General features: G+C 45.7%; 1 protein-coding gene and 1 non-coding gene across 2 annotated transcripts; one reads left to right on the top strand and one right to left on the bottom strand.

Annotated features, from left to right (window-relative positions):
- The first annotated feature begins 389 nt into the window (after nt 1–389).
- On the top strand, nt 390–462 carry TRNAT-UGU (transfer RNA threonine (anticodon UGU)). Its single transcript has one exon. It is a non-coding gene; the product is annotated as a tRNA-Thr (tRNA).
- Nucleotides 463–860: 398 nt separating this feature from the next.
- Nucleotides 861–10,095, bottom strand: COX6B1 (cytochrome c oxidase subunit 6B1). Its single transcript, XM_069550686.1, has 4 exons — nt 9,933–10,095; nt 8,261–8,379; nt 6,876–6,976; nt 861–1,051 (listed from the first exon to the last, which is right to left on the bottom strand). The coding sequence occupies exons 2-4, from the start codon at nt 8,364–8,366 to the stop codon at nt 998–1,000; spliced, it is 261 nt and encodes an 86-aa protein (XP_069406787.1). The 5' UTR covers nt 8,367–8,379; nt 9,933–10,095; the 3' UTR covers nt 861–997.
- Between the last annotated feature and the right edge of the window lie 448 nt (nt 10,096–10,543).

Here is a 10,543-nt window from a genome sequence, read left to right as displayed (position 1 = left end):
TTAGTCGTGTGTGACTCTTAGTGACCCCATGGACTGCAGCCTACCAAGCTCCTCTGTCCATGGGATTTTCCAGGCAAGAGTACTGGAGTGGGGTGCCATTGCCTTCTCCTACTGTTGTGTGACAATTCCTTTGGGGATGTCAAGAAGGGACATTTCTTAACTTGGTCTACTTAAATGACTTCCAATCATCACTATGATCAATACAATACAGGAGGCCTAGAAAACTGGGAGAAATTACACAATGCACACTAGACTGCTTATCAGACAATATTAAGAACTTCTTAGTTTTTAGATGTAATTATGATTGTTTAAAATAAATCTGTACCTTACTTATTTCTAGATAAAATATGATCTCCAGTATTTGCCTCAAAATTATCTAGATAGGGAATTCCCTGGTGGTCCAATGGTTAAGACTTGGCACTTGTATTGCCAAGGGTCTAGGTTCAATCCCTGGTTGGGGAACTAAGATCCTTCAACCTGGGTGGGGTGGGAATAACTAAATAAAATTACCTAGTAAAGAAGAGCCGCTGAGATGAAACAATTGGTCATTTGTTGATCACTGTTGAAGCTAGGTGATTATACTATTTTCATGTGATTCAAAATGTAAGTTTTAAAAAATTGTACAGATGACGAAGCAGGACATTTGCATAGATTTTAGCTCATACAGGAACTTGAAGTTATTTTGTATAATCATTCACTCTATTGTCTGGTAAAGAAGAGGTGGTCAAAGTTTATTCAAAGAAAAACTGAAATAAAAAACAAAAAACCCCACCCTGAATTCAGTCCCCTTTACTGATCATGGTACTAATTCCGCCCCAGTTTCTGGCCCCATTGTCCAGCTCTTTTACACATACACAGCCTTACACATTTCAAACGAGTATTTATTATTAGTTAAACCATGATTCAGGATCCCAGGGTGGGGATCACCATGTACCCAGGTCCCCCTTCACCACCTGGGGAGAAGGACGGAGGACAGAGGAGGCGGGATGGAGCCGGTTCAGATCTTCCCAGGAAACGTGCCTTCTGCCCGGCGGTCGTCCCAAGTCGACACCTGTAGATACACAGCCAGTGTTATTCCCTTCCTCCACAGGGAAAGCAGATGGGTGGACTTCTTCACCTTCCTTAGTCTGCCCATCTGTTCAGTCAACAAGTAATCTAGTACCTGCAACAACACCCAACAACAACCCTAGTACCTGCTATGTGCCAACACTGGCAGCTGTTCCAGGAGCCAGGGGACCAATAGTGACTCAGAAGGACAAAAATCAATGCCCTGAATGAGCTGACGCACTGAGGGGAGAGGAGGTGGAAGGTGGGTGGAGAGAAGTATCAGGCAGACTCATAGCAGAGCTGTCCATGGGGAGACGTGTGTGCAGAGCTTCAGGAGTGTGACTGTGCCCTGTTTCAGACACCCAAAGTCAACACTCAATGATGTTTGACAGAACAGAGGAAAGAAGGAATACTGGGCAGCTGTGGGGGAGCGGGGCTGGGGTGGGGGCACGGGGTGGGCTATCTATACTTCAGCAGGAATGCATCTCCAAGATACACTATCAAGTGCAAAAGGTCCAAGCTGGATATACAGCGTGATCCCACTACTGCTCATGTATGTGTGCACACCTGAGACCAACAGAAAGGCCCACAGCAAACTTAACACTACCGAGAACTAATGCTCTGCAATGTGTGGACCCTCCTACAGGCAATCAGGAGCTCATTTTTATACACACGTGCACACTCACATGCGATACAGTAGAGGCACTGGATAAGCGCATGGACAAGGAAGACAGTCGGAACCCCCACTCCATCACTTCCCAGCTGTGATCTCCTCAGGCAAATCACTCAACCTTTCAGGGCTCCAGCTTCCAATTCTGTAAAATGACGATCCTGATAAAAGGACCTCTCTGTTTTTAGCATGTTTGCCCTTTTACGGGGAGAAGGCAATGGCACCCCACTCCAGCACTCCTGCCTGGAAAATCCCATGGATGGAGGAGCCTGGTAGGCTGCAGTCCATGGGGTCGCTAAGAGTCGGGCACGACTGAGCGACTTCACTTTTGTTTTTCACTTCCATGCACTGGAGAAGGAAATGGCAACACACTTCAGTGTTCTTGCCTGGAGAATCCCAGGGACGGGGAGCCTGGTGGGCTGCCGTCTATGGGGTCGCACAGAGTCGGACACGACTGAAGCGACTCAGCAGCAGCAGCCCTTTTATGACATAAAATACTTACAACACCTAAGTGCCTTCAGTAAGTGCCTGTTTTATTTACACACATATACACCATACATCACAAATACTCTGTACTTAAACTGTCCTGCAACTTGCTTTTTTCATGAGTCTTAGAGCTCCTTCTATATTGTCATAAAGATCAAGATGAATATCCATCTATTTAACGTGTTTCCGAATGTTCTGCAGTGGATGTCTTCATACACATTTTTACAGGATGTGTAGAGATGAAAAGGCCATATCTGCAGTATGATTTTTTAAATTTTGAATGATCCTGCCTCAGGATGGACCTTAAAAGCGACTGGGCCAGTCTACAGAACCACCAACACTGAGCACTATCTACCACTGACCACTTTCTTTTATATTGAAGGACCAGGCTGATCTGATCCTTTGGCAAATCAGTCTTTGCTCAATAATCTCACTTCATGGAAAGGAGATGCAAACTATTTCCGGTAGTGGAACTGTATACCACAGTATCATTTAAAACAGTGAAAAAAGACTGACTCCAGTTAAAGGGGAAGGAACAATTTTTTAACTATGAAAGACAATGGCTACCCAGTAATTGAGCAGGTTGTACTGACACGAAAATAAAACAAAGTAAAAAAGCCAAGGATAAGACAATATCTAAAGTATGATCCATAACTGTATTTTAAAAGCATATAAACACACACCCACACCTATACAAACATTAGCACACAGAAAAGGAAGTGGAAGATTTACACCAAATTTCGAAGGGAAGTTAACTTTGGATTCAGAAAGGGGATGACTTAGGAGACTTCTACTTTCTACATCATAAAAACTTGTTTTGAAACTTTCCAAAAAGCCACTGAATTTTTCATGGAGAAACTACAGATGTTTTAACACTGGAAAATAAAAGGCAGTTAGCTCCCTGGTGGCCTAGTGGTTAGGATTCAGGGCTTTCACTGCTGTGGGGGCCGGGGTTCAATCCCCAATGGGGGAACTAAGATCCTCAAAGCCTCAAGATGTGGCAAAAAAGAAAAAAGAGAAAAGTTGATTAGCAAAAGTGTTTTAAATGCTCATACAGGAAAAGTGCTGGACTCTCATCCCCATTCTTCTCCAAATACACATTTTGGGGTCAGAGATTAATTTTTAAAAACGCACAGGAAACACTTGGAAGATGTTACATTATGATCAGCCAGATCAGGAGGATGAGGAACAATTTTTTCCCCTTTCTCTATTTCTTAAGTTTTTATGAAGTGGTTTTCATTCTTACAAAAAACAAAAACAAACAGCATTAACAAAACAGTTATTTTTGTGTCACCAATTTCTGGAACAAAGAAGTCAGGGCTGCTGGGTATAAAGGGTGTGTTAAAAAAAAATGTGTTCATACCTAGCCATAAGAAGGGCTAAGAAGGCAGATACAGGGAGTGCTTGAGGGGAGGGACCACATAATCTGATGATGCCCAGGTAAGGGGAGGCCCTGGTGCCAAGGACTGGGGTACGGGGCAGCACTGGGTCCAGAAGCACACTTCCTAGCACCTGGGCCAGTGCGCACCCATCCAATGCAGGCGCAGAGGCTGGAGGGTGGATGGTACCCAAGATCATGTAGGGACAAGGAGAAATCCTGAGAGGGCAGTGGGTATGCAAAGGCACTTGAGAGTATGGCTGAAGAGGTGTGAGGTACCAAACAAGCTGAGGAAGAGTGCATTAAGGCAGTCTGTTCTCAACAAACAGGCCCCAAAGATGCACATCAAGGATGTTTAAAATACTGAAAAATGGGAACATAATCAAAGGGGACCAGTTGAATAAAAGCATCTGTATATTAAGAACTTCCTTGGCAGTCAAGTGGTTAAGACTCTGTGCTTCTACTACAGAGGGTGAGGGTTCAATTCCTGGTTGGGAAACTAAGATTCCACATGCCACGCAGCATGGCCAAAAAACTTTAAAAAAGGAAAGAAACAAACAAAAATGAGGTGGATCTATATGCAATGTCGTAAAAAAAAAAAAAGGCTCAAAACATGTTGATAAGTCAAAGTAAGACATAGGACAGCCTATACAGTATGACCCATCTTTACACAGAAGTTTCGTAGGCTTATGAATGATTAATGTATAGAGAAAAAGGAATCTGCTAATAATTGTTACCTAAGGGGAGCGAGGGACTGAGGAACGCAAGTGGATCTAATTTTTATTTTACTGTATTGCTCATATTTGTTTTTAAAAATGAGCACTGTTCCGTTTTTGTAATATCACATTCTGACTTTAAGACACATTTTTTCATTTTAACATCTCTGAAATTAGCATGCTTGTCACATTCATTTCCAGCATAAAAAAAAAAAAGATTTAAACATCTCTAAGTGTTTCCTGTAGTCAATGGGGTCTTCGACTTGAAGTAATATTTTACTTAAAAAAAGAGGGTAAGGCAGAGTATCAGATAGTAACGACAGGTCTGGCTGGATCAGGCCTAGAAGACTGCCTCACTGCATCCCTAGTTTTAGAGATGCACACTGAAGTAGGCAGGGGTGAAATGACTTATCTGGGATCTGCTTCAGAATACTCCAGCCAAGGAAAGAAACAGAAAGGACAGATGGGACTTCCCTAGTGGTCCCATGGTTGAGAATCTGCCTTCCAGTGCAGGCGACTCAGGTTTGATGCTTGGTTGGACAACTAACCCTGTGCCCTGTAACTAGAGAAGCCCCCTCACATGTCACAACAAACAGCCCGTGTGCTACAACACAGACCCAGTGCAGCCGAAGAAAACAAGGGGTGGGGGTGGGGACAGAAGGAGGGGACGTGGAAAGATCTTGAACTGACTACTCAGTTTGGGTGCTGGGGATACTTGGGGTCACTACGAAGATCATGGCATCTGGTCCCATCACTTCATGGCAAATAGATTGGGAAACAGTGGAAGCAGTGTCAGACTTTATTTTTTTGGGCTCCAAAATCACTGCAGATGGTGACTGCAGCCATGAAATTAAAAGATGCTTACTCCTTGGAAGAAAAGTTATGACCAACCTAGATATCATATTGAAAAGCAGAGACATTACTTTGCCAACAAAGGTCCGTCTAGTCAAGGCTATGGTTTTTCCTATGGTCATGTATGGATGTGAGAGTTGAACTGTGAAGAAAGCTGAGCACCGAAGAATTGATGCTTTGAACTGTGGTGATGGAGAAGACTCTTGAGAGTCCCTTGGACTGCAAGGAGGTCCAACCAGTCCATTCTGAAGGAGATCAGCCCTGGGATTTCTTTGGAGGGAATGATGCTGAAGCTGAAACTCCAGTACTTTGGCCACCTCATGCGAAGAGTTGACTCACTGGAAAAGACTGGGAGGTATTGGGGGCAGGAGGAGAAAGGGACGACAGAGGGTGAGATGGCTGGATGGCATCACTGACTCGATGGACGTGAGTCTGAGTGAACTCCGGGAGTTGGTGATGGACAGGGAGGCCTGGCGTGCTGTGATTCATACAGTCACAAAGAGTCGGACACAACTGAGAGACTGAACTGAACTGAACTGAATTATTCATGAGAAATGCTGGGCTGGAAGAAGTACAAGCTAGAATCAAGATTGCCAGAAGAAATATCAATAACCTCAGATATGCAGATGACACCACCCTTATGGCAGAAAGTGAAGAGGAACTAAAAAGCCTCTTGATGAAAGTGAAAGAGGAGAGGGGAAAAAGTTGGTTTAGCACTCAACATTCAGAAAACGAAGATCATGGCATCCAGTCCCATGACTTCATGGGAAATAGATGGGGAAAACAGTGGAAACAGTGTCAGACTTTTATTTTTTGGGCTCCAAAATCACTGCAGATGGTGACTGCAGCCATGAAATTAAAAGACACTTAACTCCTTGGAAGGAAAGTTATGACCAACCTAGAGAGCATACTCAAAAGCAGAGACATTACTTTGCTAGTCCGTCTAGTCAAGGCTATGGTTTTTCCAGTGGTCATGTATGGATGTGAGAGTTGGGACTGTGAAGAAAGCTGAGCACCTTAGAATTGATGCTTTTGAACTGTGGTGTTGGAGAAGACTCTTGAGAGTCCCTTGGACTGCAAGGAGATCCAACCAGTCCATCCTAAAGGAAACCAGTTCTGGGTGTTCGTTGGAAGGACTGATGTTGAGGCTGAAACTCCAATACTTTGGCCACCTCATGAGAAGAGCTGACTCATTGGAAAAGACCCTAATGCTGGGAGGGATTGGGGGCAGGAGAAGGGGACGACAGAGGATGAGATGGCTGGATGGCATCACCAACTTGATGCACATGAGTCTGAGTGAACTCCAGGAATTAGTGATGGACAGGGAGGCCTGGCGCGCTGCGATTCACGGGGTCGCAGAGGTGGACACGACTGAGAGACTGAACTGACTCAATTATTCTACTTTTATACACACTTGGAAATGTTCATGTAAAGAAAGGACAAGACTCCAAAAGCAGATGAGCTCCACAGGGACAGGGCATGTACTCGAGCACCTGGGTGAGATAGATCTGGCTGCCTTAGCTGAGAGCCTGGCTGGTTGAGAGTCCTGGTGAAAGGAGGAAAGGCAGGCAATTTTAGGAAGAAGCAAAGGTGCATCCATGGTCGGTGTGAAGCCTTGTCCTCCCTCTGCCCCTCACAGATAAGCTCGCACCAAGTCCCCATACGCCCTTTGGCAAAAACCCCATCCCACCCCAGCATCCCAAGGGCCCCAGGAGGAGGCACCTACCCAGGATATGGGGCAGAGGGACTTGTACACACGCCGGTACCATTCGCACACAGAGACGTCACCCCCTTTAGCAGTCATTGCCTTCTCACAGCGGTGAAAGTCTGTGAAGAAAAGGGATCAGGGTCAGCCCAGACCAAGAGCTGGAACATATTTCTGATCAAAACTCACAGAAATACTTTTTACTTCACAACCAGTTACACGAATCCCCCACACTCCCAAGTTTCACAAAGAAAGTATATCCTTACAAGTGTAGTACTGAAAAGGGCTAGACACACCACACTAAGCTTATTTTGAAATCCATAAAGTACTACTGTCTGGGACTTCCCTGGTGTTAGGAATCCACCTTCCATTCATTACAGGGGACCTGGGTTCATGCCCCGGTGGAGGAACTAAGATCCCACAGGGTAACGAAGCCTAGCCTGTGCACCACAAAGGAGACCCGGAGTAGCCAAGAAAAAAAAGAAAAAGAACTACTGTTCAACTTGGAACTTCTGAGTCAGGAATAACAGGGCAACCTGAGAGGTGTGTGTAGGGATTATGGAAGTCCTGAACCAGGACAAGGGAAGGGCAAGATGGTCTTGATGCTAAGATGCTGGCATCCAGGAGAGGAGAAAGGAGGGGGATAATCTGGTTTTTAATAGTAGGAAATTAATTCAAAGATTATTCCAAGTATTACACTCCTGGGCACACTCCCTAAGAGAGAAAGCATTCACAAAGACATCAAATTACATCAATCATAGCAGCATCATTCATATGAGCCCCAAACTGGAAACCACACCAGTGTTCATGAATGAAATGTTGGAAAACTGCACACAATAAAAATGAGAAAAATATATGCCACAGCATGGAAGAATCTTCATAACTATTGAATGAAGAAATCCAAGCATAAGACAACACACAGTATTTCTAAAGTTCACAAAGAGGCAGACCTGAAAGTGGTGATAAAACCAAAATATGACTGCCCTAGGTCTGTGGGGTTACAACTCTGGTGGGGAGAGCAGAGTGTTGCTTTCAAGAGACGGCATGCAGCAGACAGGGGAGCTCAGGGGACTGGCAGTATCCCATTTTCTATCCAGATTATAATCACATGGAGGATTCAATTTAGAGTTATTGATTTAGCTGTACATTATGGTTTACGTACTTCCTATAAGCATGTTACATTCCATACAGATAGACATATACACATCTTGGGGGGGGGGGAATGACTATGGAATCCAAAGTTTGTGACCCTAGGTCAAATCTTGAATACAGGAGGTGATGGGTGGCATGGGCCCCGTGAAGTAGGATGTTCAGAATTAAAGAGAAGAGGCGATGAGGAGGTAAGAGGTAAGTGTGGGATCAGGGGAAGGTCAACATTGCCCGCCTCCTCCCCAAGTCCTGCTCACCCAGGTAGTTCTGCCAGCAGTTCCTGGTCTGGTTCTGGTTGGGGAAGCGGCTGTCAAAAGGAGCAGTCTGGTAGTTCTTGATTTTGGTCTGGATGTCTTCTGCCATAGTGTCAGCACTCCTGGAGGGAAACAGAGTGGATTGTGGCAGAGGTCCTGGGGGCCTGGACACGGGGCTGTCAGCCCACCCAGGCCCAGTGGAGACCTGACAGAGAAGAATGGGCTGGGTGTGAACAAGCCAATACCCCCTCCCTTTCAACATACAGATAGAGGTGAAGGGCTGGGCAAGAACACATTAGTTATGGAAGTCACAGCAGGATGTGTCGGGGTAGACAACTGCTCGGTAAAAAAAACCAGGCCAAAATAACACCAGTTGATATTCACTGAGTGCTTATTATAGGCAAGGAAGCTTTACTGCTAAAGCTACTCTAAAAGACAGGAACTATTACTATCACTGCTTCACAGACAAGAGACAGGGTGTTTAAGCAACTTCCCAAGGTCATACAGCACACATGGGGTGGAGGTGCACTCCCACCACTAACATAACCTACACTGCAAAGGTTCTTAATCTCTATTGGTGCCATGAAGTCCTCAGGAGTCTAATGAACCCTTTCTCCAAATATGTTTCAGGGCATTTAAAAATGGCACAGGATCACAAAGAAAACCAATTACATGTAGCTGAGGATTTATGAACTACCACAATTTCAAAATAATCACGCCTGAATAGGGTTATGCTGTGAAATCTGCAAACATAATGGGATATATGATATGATGACCTGTCATTTTCACTGCTGATAAAGTCACAGATGATGCCAAATACTACCGCTACTGCCTCCATTCCCAAGCGAAGGAAGAGAGTTCAATGAGAAACTGGCAAAAATACAGACGTAAATTTCCCTCCATTCACGTACTAGCATCCCATGAGTTCCATCCATTCTGCGGGCCTAGGGATAAAAACCTGTCCCATAATCTTTTATGAGGTGACAAACGGTTTTCACTAGGAAATCTGACACCGCCTCTATTCCAGATTATTCGAGGAGTCGTGGTATTACATAAAAGTTAACCAGACCAGTAATAAATTCAAGTGACCCAAGGTAGTGGTAAGGATTTGGGGCACCGGAGTAGTGTCTTTCCGGGAGCAGAGGATGTAGAACACTAGAGGCGGGGACAGACTCGGTCGGAAGAGTTGTTTTGAAAGCCATCTCCACCTGATTTCGGGAGTAAGGATGGACTGGGGATGACGCTGCAGCCCCTCGAACGTGCAAGGGGCAGGGGGTGGGGGTGGAGAGTCACCAGGAAGCCAGGCCAGCCAAGCCTCGGGGGTCAGAGACCGGGGAGAGAAACGCCTGCGGCCTGGTGATTAAGAGCAATGCAGTCCTAATGATTTCAAATCCTGATCGCTAGCTAAACTGCGTAGTATCTAAGCCTCAGTTGCCTCCTAAAAGAGATAATCACAGGCCCTATCTCAGCGAGTTGGAGGGAAGCTTAAATGAATCAATATAAATCGCTTTGAAAGTTCTAGACATCCGAGAAGAACCAAATAATCGTCAGATTGAAACGACCCCAGGGCTCCGGGAGGTCAGCCACCGCCGGCTGGAAACCTCATTTCATTTTCTAGTAGGGATCCTCAGTCCTCCAAGATGGGGTTCCAGGGTCCCAAGCCCTCAACACTCACCTAAAGATGCCCCTGAAGTCGCTGGAAGCTCAATGTGACCCTCAGCAAAGACGCCAGTACCGGACCGGAAGCGGAAAAAAGGTCAGCCGGAAGCGGGACGGAGCAACGCACAGAAGAGTCTTCCGCACGGCCAGAGCGCCGTCCCTGAAGCAGTTCGGGCCACGCCCATATTGCAAATTCCAACCTCCTGTTGGGCCGAATGCCTGTTCATCCTCATTCTGGGCCCAATCGTAACCTTGCGTGGCACGTGTTAGGTACCTTCCCGAGCTGTTGCAAGCTGTGGACTCCGTTCCAAGGTATTGACCCGGCCTGGTCAGCTCTCTGTCTTTAATAGGAGAAAGGGGTTCTGGTTCCTGGAGTTGGCTGTTGAGTGGTCCTGCGGAAAATATTCCAGCAGAAATGCTCTTATTTGTGCAAGAATTATTTATTGAATATTTTACCCAGTGCCAGGTGCTTCTATTGGTGGCTCGGAGGTTAAAGCGTCTGCCTCCAGTGCGGGAGACCCGGGTTCGATCCCTGGGTCGGGATGATCCCCTGGAGAAGGAAATGGTAACCCACTCCAGTATTCTTGCCTGGAGAATCCCATGGACGGAGAAGCCTGGTAGGCTACA

Source organism: Ovis canadensis, chromosome 14 (assembly GCF_042477335.2).
Source record: "Ovis canadensis isolate MfBH-ARS-UI-01 breed Bighorn chromosome 14, ARS-UI_OviCan_v2, whole genome shotgun sequence".
Lineage (NCBI taxonomy): Eukaryota > Metazoa > Chordata > Mammalia > Artiodactyla > Bovidae > Ovis > Ovis canadensis.
This window is presented reverse-complemented; position numbering and strand designations above follow the sequence as displayed.